Source organism: Sus scrofa, chromosome 2 (genome assembly GCF_000003025.6).
Source record: "Sus scrofa isolate TJ Tabasco breed Duroc chromosome 2, Sscrofa11.1, whole genome shotgun sequence".
Classification (NCBI taxonomy): Eukaryota; Metazoa; Chordata; class Mammalia; order Artiodactyla; family Suidae; genus Sus; species Sus scrofa.
The window spans coordinates 58,696,843-58,723,724 of NC_010444.4; the positions used below are offsets into that span (position 1 = coordinate 58,696,843).

The 26,882-nt window shown below is 54.0% G+C and overlaps 1 protein-coding gene across 1 annotated transcript; it reads left to right on the plus strand.

Moving 5' to 3' along the window:
• Positions 2,331 to 25,712, plus strand: MEF2B (myocyte enhancer factor 2B). The gene is made up of 9 exons (XM_021083441.1): positions 2,331 to 5,683; positions 20,482 to 20,564; positions 21,236 to 21,439; positions 23,344 to 23,478; positions 24,031 to 24,178; positions 24,350 to 24,483; positions 24,572 to 24,665; positions 24,836 to 24,947; positions 25,254 to 25,712. Exons 1-9 carry the CDS (start codon positions 5,542 to 5,544, stop codon positions 25,477 to 25,479), a joined length of 1,278 nt encoding a protein of 425 aa, XP_020939100.1. The 5' UTR covers positions 2,331 to 5,541; the 3' UTR covers positions 25,480 to 25,712.

Genomic DNA, 26,882 nt, shown 5'->3' on the forward strand with positions numbered 1-26,882 from the left:
AGGTGCGGCCCTAAAAAGACACACACACACACACACACACACACACACACACACACGAGCCCACGCAGGTGGGGCCCTAAAAAGACACACACACACACACACACACACACACACACGAGCCCACGCAGGTGGGGCCCTAAAAAGACACACACACACACACACACGAGCCCACGCAGGTGCGGCCCTAAAAAGACACACGCACACACACACACACACACACACACACACGAGCCCACGCAGGTGTGGCCCTAAAAAGACACACACACACACGAGCCCACGCAGGTGCGGCCCTAAAAAGACACACACACACACACACACACGAGCCCACGCTGATCCCTGCAAGTTCCATGGCCCACAGCTTGTACATCTTGAGACCAACTCTGTGCCACCACTGCCCAGCAAAATGTATCAGGAAGATCAGAATGGAGTTGCTGAGGGTAGAGCCAGGGTGGGTCCCTAGCTCACCACTGTGGGAGGATCCCCCAGCAGTGTGAAGTGGTTGGGAGGGAGCAGTGGCAAAGGCCAAGGACACCCTAGGGGAGACAGAGAGGCTCCTGATGGTGTCAGGGCTGTGGAGGAGCCTGAGGGCCTGGGAGAGGGTTCAGGGACACAGGAGGTGTTGAGAAATAACTGCCTCCCACCATCAGGAAACAGGGTCAGCCCTCTTCCTCTTCTAGCATATACTGTGGGCCTGTGTGCCACCACCCTGCCTTCCCAGCTCAGTTTGGGGAGAGGGAAGAGCCTCAGGTTCACTCTATTTTAGACCTTGACTGATGTGTTGTCCACTTTGAAGGCACCTCCCTCTCTTTGTCCACTCTGAAGGCACCTCTCGTCCATCTCTCCTTCTGTCCAGCAAACAACCACCTTCTCTGAGCTAGGCTCTGCCTGTCCAGGGGATGCCCTAGTGAGCCAACCCTGGCCCCAGGACTCAGACCCACTGGACAGACAGGCAGCTAAGTAAGGGAATTGCATATATCTCATGGGTGGCCTTGGACTGGTCAGGCACTATGAGAGGCACTTATGGGGTGCCCTAGACCTTCCCAGGTCTCTCTGTCTGTCACTCACAGCCCCTGAACATGACCTCAGCCAGCAACCAATTGTCCTCTCAAAGACTATGTTCAGAGTTCCTGTTGTGGCTCAGCGGGTTAACAACCCTGGGATGGGGTTCGATCCCAGACCTCACTCAGTGGGTTAAGGATATGGCATTGCCACAAGCTGTAGTGTAAGTCGCAGGTGGGGCTGGGATCTGGTGTTGCTGTGGCTGTGGTATAGGCGGGCAGCTGCAGCTCCAATTTGACCCCTGGCCTGGGAACTTCCGTATGCCACAGGTGCGTCCATAAAAAAGAAAGGAAAAAAAAAAAAAGGCTATGTTCAGGACTCGAGGTTGTCAGATCCCTTACCACCCCAAGTCCTGGGGCTCCTGGAGGTGCTGGTTAATTTGCGTTTTATTTGCATCTTGCCCTAAGCGCTTGGTGAACGTCCCGCTCTTGCCGGCCGTCAGGGGGCGCAAGAGGCAAAGCCTTGGCCCAGCACTTTACCTCCAGACAGTCGTTGCCCGCTGTTCTGGCTGATTCTGGAGGGTGCATTGTAACCCTCTGCCTTGTTTCACCTCTTAAGTCCTTGCTCCCATTTTTCAGAAAGTGAACTAAGGCTCCACAATGTCAGTTTACCCAGCAGACCTTGCATCTGCCCCCACATGCTGGCAGCCTTACCCATTCCCTGGAGTATGGGAGAGTGGGCATTCCCAGACCTGGCTCACTAGGACTTGCTCCCAGAAATAGATTGGCAGCTGGGAGCTCCCTGTGCTATAGGACATTCAAGTAGGAAGACTAGCACTACTTGAATGAGGTGAGGGTAACCTGGAAGGGATCCCTTGGTCAAGTGTGGGACCTCCCTCCCAGTTTCCTTCAAATCTGTGGATGGAATAAAAGGAGGACCGCGAAGGTAATGACTTGCCTCAGGTTGGTCCACAGTGGTCAGGACGGGACTCAGATTTGAGTTTTGGCTTTTTGTTCTTAGCCCTGACCCAAGTCTTTTTTTTTTTTTTTTCCTTTTTAGGGCCATACCTGCGGCATATGGAAGTTGCTAGGCTAGGGGTCAAATCAGAGCTACAGCTGCCAGCCTACACAACAGCCACAGCAACAGTATCCAAGCCGCGTCTGTTACCTACACCACAGCTCACTGCAATGCCAGATCCTTGACCCACTGAACGAGGCTGGGGATCAAATCTACATCCTCATAGATACTAGTCAGGTTTGTTAACTACTGAGCCACGACGGGAACCTCTTGTTTTTGTTTTAATAAAAATATCCCTTTAACTTTTTTTTTTTTTTTTTTTTTTTGCCACATTCATGGCATGTGGAAGTTCCCAGGCCAGGGATCGAACCCATGCCACTGCTGTAAGCAGGGCTACAGCAGTAACAAGGCCAGATCCTTAACCCACTGAGCCACGAGGGAACTCCACAAGTCTTGGTTTTTTGTTTCAGGCCTTCTCTGTATTCTCAAAGGGTCCTGCTCCTGGGAAGTCCCTTCTGAACCCTGCCTCATCCCCCAGCAAGGCCACTGGATGCCCCAAGATTGGTCCCCATGCCCCTACACTACTCAGACCCTCTCCAGGACTCCAGTTCTTCAAGAACCCCATGGAGACACTCCTTTGGTGCCAAAATATATGGCCCAGCCACATGGCCCAGCCCCAAGCAGATCCCAGGCTCTGGGAGAGGGAGCTGGACACAAACATCCCTGGGCCAGAGCTGAGGTGGAAAGAGGGATGGGGGTATCAGAATACCAAATGGGAGGGGGTAAGGAAGGCTTTTGGAGGAGGAGGGAGTATTGGAGGTGGAACTTGAAATGCTCCCTCCCCCATAGGAAGGGATACTATTGTCCTCCCTTTTCACATGAGCAGACAGGCTCAGAGGGGTGAAGTGACTGGCCTGAGGTTGCACAGCAAGTGGGAAGTAGAACTGGGATGGGAACCTAGGGCTCTTGAACTCTGAACCTCTACCCACTGGATCACACTCTCTGCCATGGCGGGTCCTTCAAAGCCCTCGCCTGCTAACATTCTGGGAGAAGATCCGGAAGAGGGAGGCTTGCGGGGAGCAGTTTCTTTCTTTTTTTATTTTTTGGCCACACCCATGTCATAGAGAAGTTCCCAGGCCAGGGATTGAATCCAAGCTGCAGCTGTGACCTATGCCACAGCTGCAGCGGTGCCAGATCCTTAACCCACTGCACTAGGCCAGGGATCGAACTATCACCTCCACAGAGACAAGCCAGATCCTTAACTCACTGCATCACAGTGGGAACTCTGGTGAACAGCTTCTTTACCTCCTCATCTTCCCACCCCTGCCTCTACCTGCTCCTACCTTCCCCATCTTCCAGGCCCCCTTCCCAGATGTCCCTCTCTGGCCTTTTCTACTCTCTTCTCCCCTAGTCTCCCTAGATCTAGTCTCCTTTTCAACCCTCCAGCCTCTTACTCCAGCAACTAAGGGTGTATGAGAAGACTGAGGACAAGGCTCTTGATTGCCTCAGTAGGGGTTGGGGGTCCACATGGGGTAACACAGCCAGTGATGGGGGAGGGCATAGGTCAAGACAGGGGTAAAGGCAAAAATGAGGAGCTGTTATAGGAAATGATGTGCATGATAGAAGGTGGTATGGATCAGAATGGGAAGGGGGTTTGGGAACATGAGTGGTGGAAGAAGCTGACATGGCAGGGGCAAGTACATGGGAAGGAGCCCCAGTGCTGGGAGGGGGCAAGAGGTGTGGCTGATAGTGGGCAGCCCCAGATGGCTCAGCTCAGGCTGCTCCCAGCGCTGCTCCAGCTGCCGCCCTCATGTAACCAGAGCCTGCCTGTTGCATCAGAGGCAGGCGGGCGGTCTCAGGTAAACAGAGCAGCCCTCGAGGGGCCCAGGGCTCCCCAGCCACCTCCACACTCCCCAAGCCTTGTTCTGTACCTTGGATCCCAGGCAGAAGCCCCCAACCTGGCCTGGGTGCAGGTGTGTCCTTGGGACACCTGAATGTGTGGTGCTGGGCACTGAAGGGCTGCAAAGGTGGGGCGGGGGAGACAGGAGCCCCGATCCCACCTTCTTTTTTTTGGGGGGGGAGGGCGGGAGGCTGTACCTGAAGTGTGTGGAAGTTCCCGGGCCAGGGATCAAACCTGCACCGTAGCTGCAACCCGAGCCACAGTAGTAACAATGCTGGATCCTTGCCCCACTGCACCAACCGGTGAACTCCAATCCCACCTTCTTATGACATGATATGAACCCTAGTTTATGTGTCCAAAGAAAGCTGTGCCTAGGCTAGAGGTCAAAACTGCCTATGTCATAGATGGGGAAACTGAGGTGTAGGGAGAGGCACGAGCCTCTCAGGGTTTCTGATCCCTTCCTCAGATTCCCGCCCCCCCCCCGCCCCGCCCCGGAATACCAGTATCTCCATATGCTCCCCCTTGAATCCAGAGATCCAATCATCTGCTGTCTTCCGAGCAGGTGAACACCAGGCCACCATTGCAACGCACCTGCTCTCCTCTTTCATCTGCCCCAAAGGGACGTTGCCCCCCAACCCATCTCTGAGCCTCTCTTTGCTCAGCTCATTATACTTCCACTCACCGCTCTGACCTCATCTTCCACACCAAAGAATGCTCTTCACCCTTTCTCTGTACATTTTCAAGTCCTGTTCCCTCTTGGAAAACCCTTCTACCAGGGATAAACTCCTACTTATGCTTCAAGGCCCAGTACAAATGCCCCCTCTTTGGGAGAAACCTTCTCTGACCCCTCTGGCCCAGGCCTGACCCCACAGGGATGGAAGAGTGTGTGGTAGCTCTGCCTCCTTACTGGGGGCTTCTCCAGGATTGCCCAGTCCAAAGTCATCGTCATCCTGTAATTCTTTTCACCTGAGTCACTCACTAATCCTGCTCTGATCCCCCTTGGGTGGGGAACTCTTCTGGATGGTGTTGGGATCCCAGAGAGAGGGTGGATTTAGAGATCTAGGCAGGGGTCCAGTCCTGGAAGCCCCTTCCCCAGCTGACCTTTGAAGTGGAAGAGGGTGCCTAGCAGCCGAGGGGTCTGTTACCCTCCTGACGAAGGACGTGGGTCACAGACCCAGCTGCAGGAAGCACAGTTGGACGAGGCTACAGAGAGACCCAAGAACCCCCAGAGCCCCCAGAGCCCCTTTCTAAAGTCCCTCCATTTGAGTGAGAGCAAGGGTCAGGGTTGGCTTCTAGAAGTTCTTGGTCCCTGGGGCCTCAGAGTCTGGGGTCAGAGATATATTTCACTCAGGTTGGGGTAAGTCCAGGGTAGAAGACTGCAGGGGTTAGAGACAGAGTCCGAATTAGGGTCAGGGTCAGCAGTAAGGTCAGGGCACCCACTGACAGCGGGGGAAGCCTGGCAGGTTTGATCCAGTCCCCCCAGGCCCCCCTCCCTTATTCTACCATTCCCTCACCTCGGCGTCTTCCCGCGTCGGAGTTGCGGTCGGCCCCAGAGCTCCCGGGGGCCCGGCCACGCCCAAGTGCCCGCCCATCTCAGCCCACGGGCCTGCCCTCTATGTAAATTTATGCCCCGCCCAATCAGCTCCCGGGGGGCGGGGCCGCCTGCTCTGAAGGCACCTGTGGCCGCCGGGAGCTCGGAGTTCTGTGCTGCTACTGCTGCTGCCCGGTGTGTGCGCGAGCGTCAGAGCGAGTGTCCAGGTGGAGCAGGTACGTTTCGCGTCTGGCCGAGGCTAGTCCCGTGTCCTTTGAGTTGCATCTGTGGGCTGCGTTGAGTTTGAAGGTCTGAGTGTGCTGCTGTGCCTCAGAGAGTTGTGTCTAAGAGGTGCGCGTCGTAGGATTGTGAGTTTGAGAGGCTGTGTGTCCCAGGGGTTGTGTGTCCTAAGGGCATGTGTACGAGGGGTGTGAGTCCGAGGGGTATGTTCAAGGTTTGTGAGTCTGAGAGGTTGTGTTCTGAAATGGTGTGTGTTCCAGGGGTTGCATGCCCAGGAGTTATATCTGAAGGACTGTGTGTGTTGTCTGAGGGGTTTTGTCCAAGGGCCATATGAAGGTTTTGATGTCACTTAGGGAATTGTGTGTCTAAAGTTGTGGTGCCGTGAGCCCCTGGTATGCGTCTTTAAGCTCCAGTGTACCCCCTTCCTGGAGCATACCTCTTTGTGCATCCTGGAGGCCCGTGTGCACAGCCACAACCCCATGCCTTCCTGCTGTGGGTGTGCCCTCGTGTGTCATGGTCTCAGATCTGTATGTGGCATGACATCCCTATGTCCCTGTGACCTCCATGACTGACACCCACCCCATGGGTTTTGCACCTCATGCAGCAATCGCGGGGCCTCAGCTGGGCCCATAAGATGCCTCTGTGGCTGGGGCAGGACAGTGGGCGCAGATCCCTGAGCAGAAGACCAAAGCTGCTGGGACCACCTCCTCCCCATGCCTCAGTGTTCCATCTGGGACTTGGGTATAGGAAAAATAGTCACAGCTCTCTGAAGTTGTCAGCATATGACAAGCTGGTTGCTGTTTTACTTTCACAGTCATGGTCCTCACCCTCTGCCTCTCTCAGGGTCAAGGGAGGCAGATGTTGCCAACTGGGGTCCCTGGCTATTCTCAATCTGCAAGCTGCAGACCCAAGAAGTCAGAAATAGCTGAGACCTTATGCCTGGCCTGGCTGGGCTTCTGAAGATCAGACCTCTGGGCATTTGGTGTCTGGGATGAGAACTCTCAGACTCTTGGGGTGGAGGAAACAGCATTCAAAAAAGTATTTAGGGAGTTCCCGTTTTGGCTCAGTGGTAACAAACCTGACTAGGATCCATGAGGACATGGGTTTGATCCCTGGGTTTGATCAGTGGGTTAAGGATCCAGCTTTTCAGTGAGCTATGGTGTAGGTCACAGAGGTGACTCAATTCTGGCGTTGCTGTGGCTCTGGGATAGGCCGGCAGCTGCAGCTCTGATTCGACCCCTAGCCTGGGAACTTCCATATGCTGCAGGTGCCACCCTGAAGAGACCAAAAATAAAGTATTTAGTCTTGGTACAACAAGTGTGTGGGGTTAGATTCAAAAGGCCAAAGGACCTAGAAAGAAGTCAGCCTTGCTCCCTCCTGTCCCCATACCTGCCTTCTACCACCTGCGTGAGTCAAGGAGTGAATCTTGGCCTCTAGGGAATGGAATTTTGGGACATTTGGGGTGAGAGCAACAGCTGGAAACTGGTTACCTTCCAGGAGGGAAGACTGAGTCCAGGTGGGCACACCTAGGCCCCTCAGAGAGAGGTTGAGCTCAAGACTGCCCCTTAGCCCCCAGGAGAACAAAAGCCAGGAGTGATGGGCTCCAGTTTCGTCTCTCCCCTCTCTGTGTGACCTCAGACAGATTGCTGCCCCTTTCTGAGCTCTCTGGCTGCCCCTGTGACCTGAGCAATTGGAGCCCGATCTTACTTCCCATCTCCAACTAATGATTGATTTCATTAAATCATTACCCAACCAGGCAGACATCTGGAAAATGCAAATTAGAGAAGAAAGGGAATTAAAATCATTTGTCACCCTAACTCAGATGCAATGAGTATAGACATGTTGGGGGTCTGACCTTCCGGAAGATTTGAGGCACACATGCACCTGGAGACAGATGTCAATTTTCCGAGACTATTTATCATACCCTGGGATCCCATTTGGGGTTGGAGAGTTCACCCGAGCCCTGACCCATGAATCTGCATAGAATGTACACAGAGGATGTGTCCCATTTCTTAGCATCCTAAAAGGCATCCCTGGGCCTACATCTTGGGGGTTTGCCAGGCTGCCCCTTGCTCCCAGTTGTGTCTGAGATAACTCTGGAGTGAGTGTCTCGGACCTAGTTGGCACCCAAGCCCACTTCCCAGACTGAGGCAGCGGTGAGTTTGGGGCATAGCTAGATAACCCTGGGGTATAAGTCCACACTTGAGTGAGGATCTGGGGTCCCGCCGTGTGGCCCTGGGAAGAAGCCTGCTTCTTCCTGTGTAAAACCGGGCAGCTATCTCCGCTTCAGTGGGCTCTCTGTGAGTCAGGCTGGTCCTGTGTGTAAATGAGGGGAAGCATGGGCCTGGGCAGACAGTAGGCACTTAACAGGAGGTGCCATTCAAACTATGACCAAGTGGACATGTCTACAGCGAGCTGCGTCCAGGCCCACCCTCACCCTATCCTCCACCGAGGGCCAAGCAGGCCTCAGGCCTATTGGCTTCCCTGTCCTGATCTCCTTCAGGTTCAGGTTCACCAGAAATTGAGGTGGGGTCCTTGGAAGGAACAATCCAGGCAAGTTGTCATAATGAATCACTGTTGTGGGCATGGGCCTGCCTCTGTCCAGTTTCCACAACCATAGCTCACACCATCTCCCACTAGACACTGTCCTGGCCTCAGGATCCCATAGGACTTCTCTCCACAGTAGCCACAGTTCTGAAAATCCTGAATGGTACCACAGACCACCCGTCTGCTCATGCACCCTCCATGGCTCCCCATTGCTCCATGGCCCACTCTCTCACCCTGATCCCAAGGCCCCTTGCAGCTTCCCTGCTCTTCTCTGCCTCCAGATGCCCCTCTCACCCATACCCAGACATAGCATCCACCTCTGCTGTACCTGCTATGCACCCAGCACATTCCTACCCCAGGGCCTTTGCACCTGCTGTTCCTTCCACTATGTAGTCTCTCACCCACATCCCTTCACGGCTGGTGTTCTCTCATCCTTGGGGTCCCCTTTTCAGAAAACCACTTCTGGCCAAAGCAGCTCCCTCTGCTGCCACCTCTCCCACCACCTCCTTTTATTGAATTTTATTGTCAAAGTCCTCTGTCCCTGACACATTTATGGGTCTATTGTCTCCCCCACCAGACTGGGCAATGGAGAAGGCAGGGCTGGTCTGTCCACTCAAGGTGCTCTGCCCTGTATCCCTGGCACCTTGGTGAGCTCCCAGACATTTCTGGAGGAAGAAAGTGGGGGAGAAAAAGAAAGTGGGGACCAGGGATGCCCCCAAAGGCCCCATCTTGGGTTCCCCACTGGCTGCGTCTTGGGTCTGACAGGCTATGACCCGAGTCCCTTCCGCCTAGCACTGACAGATGTGCTAATTTCCCAGGCAGGGAGCCCTGGACCTCTGGGGATGAATTTCTGGGGCCCTACAGGGAGATCTTTCTCTAGAACAAAGAGAGAGAAACCTCAGGCCGTTCCTGCAGCTACCATGGGAGACTCAGGTAGCCCAGGGCTATGACCTGTGTGAGATTGCAGAGTTGGGTTCTGGAGGTAGAATATCTCCCAGCCCCAGGGGTGGGGGTCCCAAGCCCCACGGGAGGTGGGATGGGATGGTGAGTCTCCATTTGCAGTGACCATGATGGAGAAACTAGCCTTCCTGACAGGACCTGCAGGGGACAGTGAAGGCATCCAGGTCTTGCATGTCCTCAGGACCCAGTTTACTTCCAAGGTGGGCACTGGAAATTGAGGTGGGGTCCTTGGAAGGAACAATCCAGGCAAGTTGTCATAATGAATCACTGTTGTGGGCATGGGCCTGCCTCTGTCCAGTTTCCACAGAAAGTGAGCCCCTCAGTCTGAGAGAAGCATGAGCGCCATCCAGTGGGCTGTTGCACTGTTGGCTGTTTAGAGTGGGGGGTTCTCAAACTGGCAGCCTGTGGGCCAGATGGGGCCTCAAATTTGTTTTGTGAGCCATGAGGTGTTTAAAAAAGAACTGAACCTGATGTTTCTTCCATTTGTTAAGCAGTTGTTTGCTCATTCATTCAAGGAAGGGTGATTGTGCGGAGTTCCCGTTGTGGCTCAGTGGGTTAAGAACCTGACATAGTGTCCGTGAGGATTTGGGTTTGATCCCTGGCCTCACCTTGTTCAGTGGGTTAAGGATCAGGGGTTGCCGCAAGCTCAACCTGTAGATCTGCCATGCAGATCGCAGATGGGGCTCGGATCCAGTGTTGCTGTGGCTGTGGTGTAGGCTGGCAGCTGCAGCTCTGATTCCACTCTCAGCCCAGAAACTTCCATATGCTGCAGGTTCAACTGTAAAAAGCAAAAAAAAAAAAAAAAAAAAAAAAAAAAAAAAAAAAAAGAGGGTGACTGTGGACCTACCGTGTGCCAGGCCTTGAGACGGCTCCATCCCTGCTCTCATGGAGCAGACATCTTAGTGGAGCAACATGATCATCAAAGAAAGTGGCAAAGATGCACTAAACATATCTGGTAGGATTAAGTGCCATAGGGGAAGAGAAATCTGGTCTGATGAAATTGGCTTCTAGAGAGAGATTTCTGCCCAGCCTTGAAGGACGTGGAGCAGCTTCTCAGACCTGGATGAGTCTGAGAAGGGTGTTCCAGGGAAAAGGCAAAGGCCTGGTGATGGGAAAGTGGCAGGTCTGGATGGGGCTGGTGTTTCAGGTACCTAGAAAGGGGCAGACAGTGAGTTGGGAATTGGCTGGTAGATGAGGCCTTTTTTTCTAAAGTGAAGGGACAGCGTGTCTTTGTGGTACAGCAGGCGGAGAATCCAGCACTGTCACTGCAGCGGCTCAGGTCGCTCCTGTGGCACAGTTTCAATCCCTAGCCAGGGAACTTCCACATGCCTCAGGCACAGCCAAAAATAAATAAATAAATAAATAAATAAATAAATAAAGTGGAGGGACAGGTGGGTGGGTACATAAGGAGCCCCCAGGGCCCATTGTGCAGATGGGGAAACTGAGGCTTGGACCACGTCAGGCAATACATGTACAGTGGGGCTGGGATATGAACTCTGGTCTCGCTGGGCCCACAGCCCCAGCCAGGTTCACATGCCTCCCAGCACGTGGCTATGCTGGGCCCTCCCTGGGGCAACCTGGGGAGGGGTCTGTGAAGGTGGGTCAGGGGGTCCCCTACTGGGCCTCAGTTTCCCCATGAGTGCCAGAAGGACCGATGGACAAAAGGACCCACAAAGGGGTTTCTGGAATTCAGAGTCGCCTGAGGGTAACACACCCACCCTCAGACCCTCACAGTCCCCAGGAATACCCCGCAGATCCCACAACACCTTGCCACCTGCACCAGTGTAGCCTGTCATCCCTGTGCCGTGTCCGTACATGTGATCCCTGAGATCCTCACCCCCCCACCCTCAGAACCCCCACCCCGTAACCCATGTCTCTCTCCTGGGAGGTGCTCCCACCCTGCCTCAGGCAGTCAGAGGGTGGGTGGTACCTCTGTAGGGTATGGAGGTCTTAACCCGTGCAATGGGTGACTAGCATGGATTTGGGGAGTCTACATGTGTTTGAGGGGGCTTGTATGTTTTTGAGGGCATGGTGTATTTGGGCATTATCTTATGTATTGGGAGTTGTGTGCATTTGGGGGGTCAGCCCGTGTTGGGGGACTCTGTGTGGGTCAGGGGTATGCATGTATTCGGGGGATTGGCACGTGTTGGGGGCTTTGTGTGTGTCTGAGAGGTCTTTGTATGATCGGGCATCTGTGTGGGCAGAGGGATCGGTGTGTGTTTGGGACCTGTGTGTGTTTGAAGGGTCTCGTGGGCTTGGGAGGGGTCTGCGTGTATTGTGGACTGCGTGTGTTTGCAGACTTATGTGCAGGGATCCACATATGTCTGGAAGTGATGCATGTGCTTAGGGGTCTCCCTGTGAGAGGAGTCTCCCAACCCCCCATCTGTACACATGAGGAAAGGGCTTTCTCCCTGACCCCGGGTCCCCAGCACCCTTCTTGGGTCTGCCTGGGGGCCCTGATTCTGAGCTGGGCACCCCAGGGCTCAGGAGAGGTGACCCCAAGGCTTTCTGGGAGGGGACAGGCAAGTGATGGCAAAAGCTGCTTGCATATGGAAGGTGGGGTGTATCATTTCCAGAGCACCTACTGCAGTCCCCCCCAACTTGGGGAAGTGCCCCTGATTCTCCCCATATTCTGGGGTAGGAAACTGAGGCCCAGAGAAGTTTGGCCACATGGGAGTTGCTGCTAAAGCCTACCCTCTCCCCAGGGCAGGTGAGGGGCTCCAGGGGCCCCTGTGGGTTGAGCCAGCTCCTAGGTCACCCACAGTGCCCCCCACCTGGGCCACCATCTCCGCAGGCTCCCAGGGGAGGAGGCGGCCCAGGGCCCTGGTGGCTGTCGGGGGGAGGGTCGCCAGCAGCTGGGGTCAGAGCTGCTGGAGCCCTCAAGAGAGGGGAGGGGGGGTCCCGACTTTCCAAGGGGCTCTTCCTGTCGCCTGTAATGAGGTACTTGGGGAGCAGGTGATGAAACCACTGCCTGGGTTGCGTGAGGCGGGGCCGCCGGCCTGATTTGCTGCAGGGCCCAGGAGCAGCGCCCCCTCCCCGCTTCGCCGCGTCCCATGGGCCCTCACCTCCCCCCACCACCCACCTGCCTCTCACTTCTCCTTTCCTCCTCTCCTTTCCCGGCCCGGGTCCCCCACCAAGCTGAGGCCTCTGGGCTCAAGGGTCTGGCAGCGTGACTCTGCCACTTGTCCCTCCATTAAAGCCCCACTGGGAGCCAAGAAGGGGAACTTGACTATTCTAGGTCTTTTCTCTCAAATCCTCACTACAAAGTCTTTGAGATCAGGATTCTGTGACCCGTTTTATGGGGGAGGAAGTGGGGGTCTGATGTTGCCTAGAGTGTCGCAGTGGGTGTTGCCATGGTCTTGCAAGATGGCATGCTGAGGAGTTCCCTTGGTGGCACAGTGGTTAATGAATCCGACTAGGAACCATGAGGTTGTGGGTTTGATCCCTGGCCTTGCTCAGTGGGTTAGGGACCCAGCGTTGCCGTGAGCTGTGGTCTAGTTTGAGCTGTGGTCTAGTTTGCAGACGCAGCTCGGATCCTGCGTTGCTGTGGCTCTGGCATAGGCTGGCGGCTACAGCTCCGATTTGACCCCTAGCTGCGGGAGTAGTCCTAGAAAAGGCAAAAAGACACACACACACACACACACAAAAAGATGGCATGCTGACTCAGCACCGCCAGTTCTAAGGCCCCTCTTCCTTCTGGTTCCTGGAAGCTCAGAAGGCAAGGTCGATAGACCCCTCCACGGCCCCCTCCTCCCCAGTTGGTGGGAGAATGATTCTCACTCCCATTTACAGGTGAGAAAACTGAGTCCTTCCACACGGAGAGGCCAGCAGTCAAGGGTCAGTGGGAGGATAGGAGTCCTTCTAGCCCCCATCTCCATCACCAGAGGGCTAAGAAGCCACTTAGAGGGAGGTGACCAGCATGGTCTGAAGGACCCCAGGGGTATTTGTTGATGGACGTAGTGACCACAGGTATCACCTTAGAGAGTTTATGATGCTCCAGAAACTCATGAAATCTTCCTTCATCCCTTTAGCTTTCCCTCCCAACAGTGCTCAGACCTGAGATCCCAGGCTCCCTCCCAAACCCAGGCATCAGAATGTCCTGTCTCCTGGGTCGCCAAAAAATCTATTTCCTTCTGCCTCCCTGAAGCCCCTGTCCCAGTTCAGGCCTCACATCTCCCACCTGGACACCTGCCCCAGCCTTTCCCTGTCATCTCACTCCTGCCCAGAGAGATGCTGTTCTCATGGCAGCCTTGAGCATAGGGAGCTTTGATAAAAAGTCAGTTGGCTGAGATAAATCACATAGAGGAAAATGCAAAAATCATTGGAGTGGGGCTAAAAATTTTGCACAAACTGAACACACCTGTGTAGCCAGACTCTGGACCAGGGGACAGAATACCCCAGCCCCTGGACTCCTGCTGTCTTATCACAGCTTCTGTTTGGGGTGGCCACTGTGCTGATATCCATCACTGTGGGTGAGTTTTGCCAGTTTTATAACTTCACATAAATGGAATCACAGAGTGTGTCCCCTCTGTGGAGTCCAGGATTGTTGAATCAACACATGGTTAGGGAGGTTTACCTGTGTAGTTACATGGAGCTGGAACGCATCCTTTTTCTGTGCTGTATAGTAGTCCACCATAACATTTATCAGAAAGTATTTACAAATTCTCCCATTGAAGGCATTTGGGTCATTTCCAGTTTGGGGGCTATGACAAATGAAACTGCTGAGAGCAGTCTTTTCTGTGTCCTTCGGTTAAACAAGGACTCTTTACTCTAAGGTGAATACTGAGAAGAAGGATCAGTGGGTCATAAGATAGATACATGTTCAGCTTTAGTAGATGCCAGACAGTTGTCCCGAGTGGATCTACCTCTTTCTCCTCCCACCAGCAATGCATGAAAGTGCAAGGGGAGTTTTTAAACTATAAAATTATATCCTGACCCTCCCCTGCTCCCAAACTCTCTATGGCTCCCTATTGCCTTCAGATTAAAGCCCACACTATTCACTGTGGCCCACAAGGACCTATGTGATCCAAACCTCACAACTCTCCCCCTGCTACCATTTCCTTCCCCTCTTTCCCTTGCTTGTGCTGCCCAACCATACAGACATCTTTGCTTTTTTCCAAATGCCAAACTCATGATCACTCTGGGCCTTTGCCTTGCAATTCCCTCTACCAGGAACACCCTTCCACAAGATCATCCCACATCTGATTCTTCCCTTTCTTGTCTGTGTCTTTCTTGTTCTTTGGGTCTCAGTTAAAATGTCTTCTCAGAGTTCTCGTTGTGGCTCAACGGAAATGAATCTGACTAGTATCCATGAGGATGCAGGTTCAATCCCTGGCCTCGCTCAGTGGGTTAAGGATCCGATGTTGCCGTGAGCTGTGGTGTAGGTTGCAGACATGGCTCAGATCTGGTGTTGCTGTGGCTGTAGTGTAGGCCAGCAGCTACAGCTCCTATTCAACCCTTTGCCTGGGAACCTCCATACGCTGCGGGTGCAGCTGTAAAAAGACAAAAAATGAAATAAATAAATAAAATGTCACCTCTTCAGAAAGGTCTTCCTTGAAACTCCTGGCCAGTAACATTGCCCCTTTCATGGTCAATACTTCTCTCTTTTTAGACTTAGGTTCCAACCTACAAGAGTTTCCTAAAAATGACTCGGGCAGTTTTCAGTTTTCAAAGGTCCCAGTTAGTATAGAGAGCATTTCACTTTCCAGTCCTTTAAGGTTTGATAAAACCATAAGGACCTGTTGTCATTTTAATGGTAGGTCTCAAGTCACTTTTTTTTTTTTTTTCCTTTTTAGGGCCACACCCATGGCATATAGAAGTTCCCATGCTAGGAGTTGAATAGGAGCTGTAGCAGCTGGCCTACATCACAGCCATAGCAGTGCCAGATCCGGGCTGCGTCTGTAACCTACACTGCAGCTCACGGCAATGCTGGATCCACTTGTGAGGCCAGGGATTGGACCCACATCCTCATGGATATTTGTCAGGTTCGTTACTGCTGAGCCACAATGGGAACTCCCCAAGTCACTTTTTAAATCTTCTCTGGTCATTGATCTACTTAAGGTTTCTTTCTTTCTTTCTTTTGTTTTTTTTTTTCTTTTAGGCCCACACCTGTGGCATATGGAGGTTCCTAGGCTAGGGGTCCAATCAGAGCTGCATCTGCTGGCCAGCACTGCAGGACCAGAGCCATGCCTGCAACCTACACCACAGCTTGTGGCAATGCCAGATACTTAACTTACTGAGTGAGGCCAGGGATTGAACCCACATCCTTGTGGACACTAGTCAGGTTCATTACCACTGAGTCACAACGGGAACACCATAAGCTTTCTACTTCTTTTTTTGCTATATTTCTTTGGGCCGCTCCCGCGGCATATGGAGGTTCCCAGGCTAGGGGTTGAATCGGAGCTGTAGCCACTGGCCTACGCCAGAGCCACAGCAACGCAGGATCCGAGCCGCGTCTGCAACTTACACCATAGCTCGCGACAACGCCGGATCGTCAACCCACTGAGCAAGGGCAGGGACTAAACCCGCAACCTCATGGTTCCTTGTCGGATTCGTTAACCACTGCGCCACGAGGGGAACTCCTCTACTTCTTTTGAGGTCAGTTTATCGCAATGATTGGCACATTGTTGATACCTGATAAATGGGGTGCAAAGAAAGGGGTTGGGAGGTGCCGGACTCTTGGTTTCAAATGCTGCCCGCACCCCCTATGGCCATCTACTCAGGTCCGCATCCAGCCTTTCCATCAAGTCTCAACTACGTGCTTCCTCCTCCAGCATGCCCTCCTGGATTTCTCCTGCCCCATGCCCAGGTCGATGAGTCCATCTGTCTCCTGGGAAGATGCCGCAAGCTCTCTGCTTTCTAGCTGGACATTGATGGGGGTAGGGGGGGATAGGTGCACAGGAGAGGCCTCTCCCAACCTCAGCCTCTCTCAACTTCAGCCTCCCCCCTCGTGCCCTGCACATTCAGCACGCATCGCTACCTCCCCCCAGCAGTTCCGATCACACCAACATCTGGAGAACGGGCCGCCAGGTCTGTCTGCGGCTCGGGGTGGGGATTTGCATGTGAGTACAAATATATATGCACACCCTGGGCCTTCCGCCTCCGCATTCCTTGGCTGGCCCTTCACACCTGGGCCTGAGACAGGTCAACGCTGAGTGGCTGGATTTGCATGCGCGTGTATTTCTGGGTAGGGAGTCAGCTGGGGGAGTCTGAGAGGAAGTTGTTGAGGGAAGCTGGGGGAGTTCAGATGTGTCCCTCTTGGCCTGCTCCATTCACCAAACCAAATAATTCCCAGTTGCTCCTGTGTCTAATCCTAGGGGCTTCCAGTCTCAGGGGGAGAGAGAGGTGGATATACAAACCCTCTAGCCCCACAGGGTCAGAACTGGAGGGGAAGGACAGGGGCCACAGGGCAGGAAGGGCTCCCTGGAAGAATGGATTTTTGGGGGCTGGTTTTTGAAGTGTGAATAGGAGTTGGCCAGGTACAGAAGGGGCAAAAGGGCTTTTCAGGCAGAGTCATTTTGTTGAAAGTGGAGAACGGGGGGCAGGAGTAGATGGGGGCAAGGCCTTAAATGCCAGGCTGAAGACTGGAACTTCCTTCTTCCTATGGGCAGTGGGGAGCCATGAGGTATGTGTGAGTAGGAAGGGGCATGATCAGAGCTGTATACTAGGTGGATCCCTCAAGGACCAGAGCAGGGGATGAGTTTGGTTCCTGGGTGAGGATTGGGGGTTCCAAGTTCATCAAAAGTCAGAAGGCTCGGAGTTCCCATCATGGCGTAGAAGAAACGAATCCGACTAGGAACCATGAGGTTGTGGGTTCCATCCCTGGCCTCTCTCAGTGGGTTGAGGATCCAGCGTTGCCGTGGGCTGTGGTGTAGGTCATAGACGCGGCTCAGATCTGGCGTAGCTGTGGCTCTGACATAGGCTGGTGGCTGCGGCACCAATTGGACCCCTAGCCTGGGAATCTCCATATGCTGTGGGTGCGGCCCTAAAAAGACAAAAGACAAAAAAAAAAAAAAAAAATCAGAAGCCTCAAACCCCTTCATGAGCCCATCTGTACCTGTCAGGCCTGGCTCCAGAGACGCCAGAGGACCTGGTGGCTTCTAGAGAACCCCAAAATCCGAAGTATAGTGACAAAGTGCACCATGCAGGCATAGCATAGAGGGGGCCTCACCCCTAGTCTCTGCCCAGATGGAGACAGCCCTGGCCTCCGAGGGTCTCTTATCATCTCTACCCCTGCTCCCATGGCCAAGTTTTTAAATAATAAATCAAACCCTGTCCCTTCTTGCTCAAAACCCTCCCGTGGCTCTCCATTGCTCTTATACCCAAACCTCCAGCCCTCCCTGAAGCTCAGAGGACCCGGAGTGGCCCTTCCTCTGCAGCCTGTCCCGCTCTGGCCTCCTCACTCCAGCCTTGTGGATGCATCACCTTCTTCTTCCTCCTTTGCACCTGCCTTTCCTTCTGCCTGGAACTTACTTCTTGTCTTGGCCCTCAGATCTCAGTTCAGAGAGAGCCCCCTGGCCACCTGACCTTCTGACTCTTGGGGCTCCCCCATTATGTGAACCCTGCCCTAGCCAGGATGTCCTTGTCTAAAATGGGGACAGATCGAGAAGGGGCAAGACTTGGATCTTCCAGGCCCAGAGACTCGTGTCCAAGTCCCATGTTCCCATGGGACTCCAGGCATGGGTGGGTATTTCCGGAGTCATCTTGGCACCAAGACCTCCGGGCCAGTGCCCTCCTTCTGTCCCTAGGGACCCGTCATGGCGGGGATAACACATCCCAGCCGTGGGAACTAGCCCGATTCCGGCCAGGGATTAAAATTAGCCCCAGAGGTTAAATTTAGGAAGTCAAGCTGGAGCTGGGGGGCCAAGGTGGGGGCTCTCGCCGGCCTGGGCTCTGCATAGCTGTGACTGCTCAGAGATCAGGCCCAGAGAAACTGGAGGGAGTGTCTGGGGTCCCATAGCAGGCCGTGTGGGACAGGCTGGGACATCTCATACTCACAGACCTGGGTCTCTGGGAAGATGAGATGTCTCCCCTCAGGCTGGGGTTTGGGAAGCAGGTGTGGCGACTCCCAGAGAAGACCCATATCTCCCTACACTTCCCAAGAACTCATTCTCAGGCTTTGTGCCAGGTACTCTGTGTTTCATACCCACCCCACTCACAGAACAGCAAACTGAAGCCAAGGGAGAGGCCTCCCTTGCTGAGGACCGCCCTTCTGGTCAGAGCCTGGCTGGGATCTGAGCGCAGGCCTGCTTCACCCTGGGCAGGCCTGCAGCATGGCCTCAGTCACCTATGACATGGGAGGGCTAGAAGGTGGAGAGTGGTCATAGAGGTGACAGAGGGGGTCTCAGGTATCGGGGGACCATGGCCTGACTGTAGGGTGGTGCAGGTGCTGCAGGACGATGTGCTACCCTCACTGAGCTGCCCATTCTCACCCTTGGGCCCCCCACCAGGGAGATCCGAGATTCCCATAAGGAGGATTCAGGGTTTCTCCCCAGGTTCCGTAGGCCCAATGCTTTCCTCCCCAGTCTGAGGTTTCCCAGCCCAAGTCTTTCCAGGGTATCCCCCCTCCTCCTGCTGGAATGTGGGGCAGGGGTGGGGTTTCTGTTATGCTTCCTACACCCACAACTTTTTCAAACAGAAATCTATAGTCACCGAGGGGGAAAAGTTAGAAAATTTAAATGATTAAAAAAGGAAAAAAAGAAAAAAAAAAAGACAAAAGGACCACACACTGTATGGTTCCATTTATAAGAAGTGTCCAGAACAGGCAAATCCATAGAGACAAAAAACAGATTAGTGGTTGCCAGGGCGAGAGGGAATGGGAAGTGACTGCTAATGGGGCTGGAGTCTCCTTTTGGGAGGATGAAAAATATCTGGAACTAGATAGAGGTGATGGTTGCACAAGGTTGTGAATTCTCTAAATGCCACTGAATTGCACATGTTAAAATGGCGAGTTTTATGTTATATAATTGCATCTCAATTTCTATTTTTATTTCTTTAGCCACACGTGTGGAAGTTCCCGGATCAGGGATCGAACCCACACTGCAGCTGCATCCTGCGCCACAGCTGAGGCAACGTCAGATCTTTAACTTGCAGTGCCACAAGGGAACTTCCACATCTCAATTTTTAAAAAAAGGAAAAAAACTCATAAATTTCCCCCCAGCAGTGACTCCCAGCTTTAGCATTTCCTTCTAGTCTTTCTTCACATCCTAATGCCATATTTATTTATTTATTTTTGGCTGCACCCTGCGGCATGTGGAAGTTCCTAGGCCAAGGATCAAACAGGTGCCACAGCAGTGACAACACCAAATCCCTAACCCACTGAGCTACCAGGGAACTCCTCAATGCATTTTTTTTAATTTTTGGTTTTTTTAGGTTTTTTCTTTGCTTTTTAGGGCCACACCCATGGCGTATGGAAGTTCCCAGGCTAGGGGTCAAATCGGAGCTACAGCTGCCAGCCTACACCACAGCCACAGCCACAGCAACGCCAGATCTGAGCTGCGTCTGCAAACTACAGCGCAGCTCACAGCAATGCTGGATCCTTAACCCACTGAGCGGGGACAGAATTGACTCTGCATCCTCATGGATACTAGTTGGGTTCATTACTGCTGAGCCACAATGGGAACTCCCCCATATTTTCAACATGTGTTTTCTGGTAACCATAGCCTTCAAACTTGCTCATTGAAGCGCTGCTGTGGGGTTGAATGAGTTGAAATGTGTTTGCTGCATGGACCAGTCTAACTTTCAATCGCTCGGCATCCCTGAGCACCCCTGGGTGCCAGCATCAGATGGCCCTCCAACCTGGCCCGTTGAGAACTTTTAGGCTAATGCCAGTATTCATGACAGCAGCACATAGGTGGCAGGGCAGATCTGAACACTCTATATGGGTTAGCTCATTTTATCCCCCAGCAGCCCTGGCAGTGCATGGCACTATTATCACCTCTCACAGACGGGGATCTGGGAGGATCAGGCTCCCTCGAGGTCCCACAATCACCTGCCAGCTTATTTTGCTTTTAAGCCTCAGGTGGGACATCTGTACTTCTCAATCTTTCCCCCTTGGTCAGCCTTCTCCTTATAAGGCACTGGTCCAAAGGTGTTCAGTGACCATCTGCTACATCCTGGGCTGGTCAAGGGTCGGGGCTAAGGGGGTGACCCATGCTGCCTTGATTTCCCTTATCATCTCCCTTTCAGTGCCTGACAGGGGCAAGCAGAAGATGAGGGTAGGCTGGGCTGCCTGTCCCCACTCTCCACCCACCCACTCTATCCTCTTCTTCTTCCCTCCAACCCCCAGACCAAGGTTACTCCACCCAGCCTGGGACAATGGGGAGGAAAAAAATTCAGATCTCCCGCATTCTGGACCAAAGGAATCGGCAGGTGAGTTCATTGGGTGGAACAGTGGTTGGGAGAAAGGTAATCCTAGCAGGGGGTTAAGCCTGGGCAAAGGTCTGGCCATTCGGGGAGAACTGCAAGGGAATGAGGAGACCTGATATAGTGTCAAGAGTTTGAGATGTAGGAGTTCCCTGGTGGCTCAGTGGGTTAAGGAGTCAGCATTGCCACTGCTGTGGCATGGGTTTGATCCCTGGTCTGGGAAATTCCATATGCCATAGCTGCAACCAGGAAAAGAAAAAAGAAAAAAAAGAGCTTGAAATGTAGCATTTACTCATTCTCATGATGATTTATTCATTTATTCTCCCTGATGAGTAGAGCCCCAGTCGCAGAGGAGATGGAACTCGACACAAACACATCCACCTCAAAGTGCTGGACCAGGGGGAGGCATAGAACTGAGGAAGCTCAGAGAGGGAGTGTGACCTCTGCCTGGAGGCTAAGGAAAACTTCCAAAGGAGAAGGCATTTGGGCTGGGTTTTGAAGTATCAATAGGAGTTTCCAGGCTGGGAAGTGAGGAGTGGTAACAGCCAGAAAGAACAGCACATGCAAAAGTATGGAATCACGAGGCATGTTCAGGGAACAGTTAGGCCCCTCCACCTCCCCTCTAACCACCCCAAATCTTTGTTTTTGCCCACCCCGCCTGTGACTCCTGGGTCCAGGTAACATTTACCAAGCGGAAGTTCGGACTGATGAAGAAGGCCTATGAGCTGAGTGTGCTCTGCGACTGTGAGATTGCCCTCATCATCTTCAACAGCGCCAACCGCCTCTTCCAGTATGCCAGCACAGACATGGACCGCGTGCTCCTGAAGTACACGGAGTACAGTGAGCCCCATGAGAGCCGCACCAACACCGACATCCTCGAGGTACCACTTGGGACCTTCCTCCCCAGCCCCACAAAGCTCAGCACACTATGCTCACTCAGATCCTAGGGACTCATGCTTTGCACAAAAGATGAGCATTGCAATTTGGCTTTGCTGCCGGGAAAAGCTGATCTGGGGTAATGGAGGGCCCCTTCTAGGGGCAGCTGCCTGGACAGTAGAAATAAAAACCATTGTGCCCCTCACACACATCATCTCACTCACTTCTGTTACCCATTTGGTGAGTACAGAAACAGAGAAGAAAAGGTACCACAAAATGATCAGACCTTGCTGAGGTCTAGGATTTTTTTTCTTTTTTTTGGGGGGGGGAGGCTGCACCTGCAGTATATGGAAGTTTCCCAGCTAGGGGCAGAATTGGAGCTGCAGCTGCCAGCCTATGCCACTGCCACAGCAACACAAGATCCGATCTGTGTTTTGACCTACACCACAGTTCACAGCAACCCCGGAAATTTAACCCACTGAGCGAGGCCAGGGATTGAACCCCCATCCTCATGGATACTAGTCAGCTTCTTAACTGGCTGAGCCATGACAGGAACGCCCCAGGAATGTTTTTTAAATTATTTTTTTGGCCATGCCCATGGCATGTGGAAATTCCCAGGCTACGGATTGAACCCATACCACAACCGTGACTATGCAGGATCCTTAATCCACTGAGCCACTGTGGAACTCTGGAATGTTTTTGTTTGAGCTGCTGTGTCCTCAGGAGAAAGAGGCAGAAGCAGCCCCTGAGCTAGCTGGTTCAGCCCTCACACCCACCACCCAGGATGAGTGAGATCACTGATGCTTTGGAAGTTGAAATCTTTACCCAGGACAGGAAGCAAAAGCCACAGGGGGAGTTCCCATCATGGTGCAGCAGAAGCGAATCTGACTAGGAACAATGAGGTTGCAGGTTCGATCCCTGGCCTCACTCAGCAGGTTAAGGATCTGGCGTTGCCATGAACTGTGTTGTAGGTTGCAGACGTGGCTTGGATCCTGTGTCGTTGCTGTGGCTGTGGTGTAGGTGATTTGACCCCTAGCCTGGGAACCTCATATGCTGTGGGTGCGGCCCTAAAAAGACAAAAGACAAAAAAAAAAAAAAAAAAAAAAAAAAAAAAAAAAAAAAAAAAGCCACAGGGCTGGAGAGAGCAGTGGGCTAGGACTGTGCCTGGGAAGGCCTGATGTGGGAGACGCTGGCAAAAAAGAGGCAGGGGTCTAGGATGTGCAGGTCACCTGTCTCAGAGAGGTAGCAGCTTAAGAGGGCCTCTAAAGGAGTTACCATTGTGGTTCAGGGGTTAAGAACCCGACATATTATCCATGAATATGTGAGTTAGATCCCTGGCCTCGGGTTAAGGATCCAGCATTGCCGTGAGCTGTGGTGTAGGTCGCAGACATGGCTCAGATCCCGTGTTGCCATGTTCCGGCAGCTACAGCTCCGATTGGACCCCTAGCCTGGGAACCTCCATATGCTGTGGGTGTGGCCCTAGAAAAGACAAAAAGAGAAAAAAATAGAGAGAGAGCATCTGTAAAGTTGCCCTCAGGTGCTTAGTCAGCTAACATTTATTAAGCACCTACTGCAGGCTCTGAGGTTGCACAAGAGTATGAAGTGGAGGTACCGAATCACACTCAGGAGTATTAGGTTAATGCCAGTAGGCCTGCGTAGATCTCAGCCCCTGCTATGTGACCTGGGCCTCTCTGGTCCCAAGCCAGGACCGTCCCTCTCTCACACAGTTGGAACTTACTACTTGATGACTCACTGGGGTTTGGGGTCAATGGGATTTGGCTGGAGCAGACTGTACCTGCACTCTGCTTGTCCCCGGAGCTGGGTGGGATAGGTCCTCCCCTCTCCCATAGAACCAGGTTCCTTGGCCAGGACTGGGGGAATGTCACCCTGTTGTCTCCCCTTTCCACAGACACTGAAGCGGAGGGGGGTGGGCCTTGATGGACCAGAGCTGGAGCCAGATGAGGGGCTTGAGGGGCCAGGAGAGAAGCTACGGAGACTGGCAGGTGATGGAGGTGACCCAGCCTTGCCCCGACCCCGGCTCTACGTAAGTGACTCCCTGCTCTGCAGTGAATGGGGCCCACCCCCAACCTCCCAGGCCCAAGTGTCTGAGGCTGAGACCGAGAGTGAGAGAGAGAGAGAGAGAGAGAGAGAGAGAGAGAGAGAGAGAGAGAGAGAGAGAGAGAGAGAGGCAGGGGGGGGGGAGACCTAAAGCCAGGCAGCCTAGAGTTTGAGGGTAGGTCTCTACCTGGGTGGGCAGGGAAGGCTTACTGGAGGAGTGGACATTGTAGCCGGGGCTTTGAAGTGTGGAAAAGAGTTCAACAGGCAGACAGTTCCTTGTTTCTGTGATTCATCAAACACCCTGGCAAGCCTCCTCAGGCCAAACCTATGCTGAGTAAGAAGCCTCTGGGCCTAGCTGTTAAGGAGTGACAGAGGCAGACATAGACTCCCCCAGCCATGTGAGGTTAGGCCAGAGGGAGCAGTATTGAGGGCTTCTAGAAGGCGAAGGCTGGCCCTGAACTCATTAGGATTTTCTTTCTTAGACGTGATGCCCACATCTCCACATTCCCCCAACCAACCCTGTCCTCTTTGCCCTCAGCCAGCAGCCCCTACTATGCCCAGCCCGGACATGGTATATGGGGCCCTGCCTCCACCAGGCTGCGACCCCAGTGGGCTTGGGGAGGCCCTGCCTGCCCAGAGCCGTCCATCCCCCTTCCGGCCAGCAGCCCCCAAAGCTGGGCCCCCAGGTGAGCATGGGGCATGGGTCCTGGGGGAGGAGGAGTGGAGGTCCAAGGGGGGCTTTGCAGGGAGGAAATATTGGTTCTAGCCGTGCTTGGCTGTGGGCATCACTCTGGACCTCAGACTGCATTAGATGACGTGGCCGCCTGCCCTCTCTCTGGGGTTCTCCTGCTCCCCAGGCCTGGCACACCCTCTCTTCTCACCGAGCCACCTCGCCAGCAAGACACCACCCCCCCTGTACCTGGCAACGGATGGGCGGAGGCCAGATCTACCTGGTGGCCTGGCTGGGGCCCGAGGGGGACTAAGCACCTCGGTGAGTGAGGGGAAGGTGTGACAGGGCCATGGGGGCAGGGTGGCCTGGGTGTGGGCCTCAGTTTCCCCCTTCCCCTGTCTCCCTGCAGAGAGGTCTCTATGGTAGCCTGCAGAGCCCATGCTCCACTGCCACCCCAGGAACCCCACTTGGGAGCTTCCCCTTCCTCCCTGCAGGCCCCCCAGGTATGCACCCCCTACCTGCCCTGCTGGGGGAGCCATCCATACACCTGCCTGCAGTGGGGTCCACTCTCCCCCACTCACCAGAACTGAAAACTGGCTGGTGGCGGGGCATCAGGTTTGGGCAAGGGGCTCCCTGAGGTCAGGGCCTCGGTTTACTCCTCCTTTTCCTCCAGAATATGGCCTGGGAGACCCCCCTCCGCCCCCAGGCTTGTTGCAGCCCCCCACCCTGGCCCCTTGGCAACCCTCCAGGGGTGATGGGCCCACAGCCACCCCTACCCAGTCCAGGTAAGTGCCCCGACTCTCTCCTTGACTCCCTCCCAGTTCTGGTTCGCGGTGGGGCCCCTCCAAGTCTTTCAAAGCCCCGGACACTGCTGACCCCTGGCGGCCACTTTCGGTTCTGCACTTAGCCCCTACAGACTGGTCCCCATGGGAATGGGCGGCTATTTTGGGGGCCCCAAGAGGGATCGCCACCCCCTCCTTTCCCAGGGTCCTCCTGTCCAATCTCTGCCCAGGCCATGCCACCTCCCTGGCTTCCCTCTTTCCCTTGAAGAACTCATGGCCTCCCTTCTCTCTTTCTCTCTCTCCTTGCAGTGGGGGCCGCAGCCTGGGAGAGGAAGGCCCCCCGGCCCGCGGCGCCTCCTCACCCACCCCTCCAGTCAGCATCAAGTCCGAGCGCCTCTCACCGGCCCCTGGAGGCCCCGGCGACTTTCCAAAGACCTTCCCCTACCCCTTGCTCCTGGCCCGGCCCCTGGCAGAGCCCCTACGGCCTGGGCCCCCCATGCGCCGACTGCCCACGGCTGACGGCTGGCCTCGGTAGTAAGCCCGGGGGTGACACCGATCCCGCCCACCACACCAGGACATGTGGGGTCCCAACCTCCCTCCCTGCATCTTGAAGACCCAGCATCTTGAAGACCTGCATCCTGAAGACCCAGCAGTTACGACTGCGGTGGGAACCTGGAGAGGGGAAGTCTGGCTTCGGGCCCCGGATGGGGGGCTCCTTTCCCCCTTCCAGTGGGTATAAGTCCATCAATAAAACACACGTGGCATCCATTGATGAAACTGTCAGTACTCAGAGCCACACCTCTGCCCAGATCCTCCCATCTTCCCCAGAGACCTCAGTCTTGCCTTGTCTTGGTTTGGGGTACCCACTCCAGAGTCTGACGGTGAAAGGTGAACTCCAGTCTGGCATGCCAGTATGAGGATGGAGGGAGGGGGGAAAGTAAGGGAAGGAGCCCTGTAGGAGGCGCCAACGAGCAGGTGACGCCTTGGGTAGCAGCTGCTCAGCTTGCTGGGTCACTAGCGACCACGTAGAGGGTGAACCTTGAGTGGTTCTTCCTCAGGAGTCAAGAATGTACTATTTACTCTAAAACTCCTGGGGGTGTTGGGTGGAGCTCAGGCTGGGTCACAGTTGCTTGCAGTAAGAAGCAGTCGGGAACCATGGAGGTCTGGTTGTGGCTCGCCAGCCCAGCATAGTGTTAGTGAGGATGAGGTTCGATCCCTGGCCTTGCTCAGTGGGTTGAGGATCCAGAGTTGCCTGCAGGGTAGGTCTTGCAAGCAGCTCGGATCTGGCGTTGCTGTGGCTGTGGCATAAGATCCAGCTGCAGCTCAGATTCCACCCCTATCATGGGAACTTCCATATGCCGCAGATGCAGCCCTAAAAAGAAAGAAAAAGAAAAAAGAAGCAGCGGGGAACCATAAATATTGGACTACCAGCTTTTCAATGGGCATATCCCTTGCTTGATCTCTTGACTCAACAATTTTGTTCCAGCAGAGGGAGGCAGGGGCAGGCATTTATTATCCACTCACTTCTGGGTGGTGCAATGTCCCTCCACTTTGGCCTGTCCTGTGTGAGGGCTGACTTGGGGGTCCGGGGGCCAGAGGGAGCTCCATCTGTTCCCTTCAGTCATTCCCCAGGTGGTCTCAGTAGGATCTTTATAACGCTCAGTTCTGACCCCTGTCCTTCCCAAACTCCTCAGTTGCCCCCACTTACTCTCCCCTGCCTTGAGGTCCCTAGAAATACTTGTTCCAAGCCAGGGCCATGCTAGTCCTTCCTCCTGGGCTGCCTCCTGCAACCCCCAACAGACCTCCTTTTTTAGACTAGTTCCTACCCTCCAAGGCCCAGCTCCATGTCCCCTCCTCTAGGAAGCCCTCTTCACTGCCCCAAGCTGAGGAATGGCTCTGACAAAGGGTTTGCTTAGTACAATGACCAATTTGGAGAGA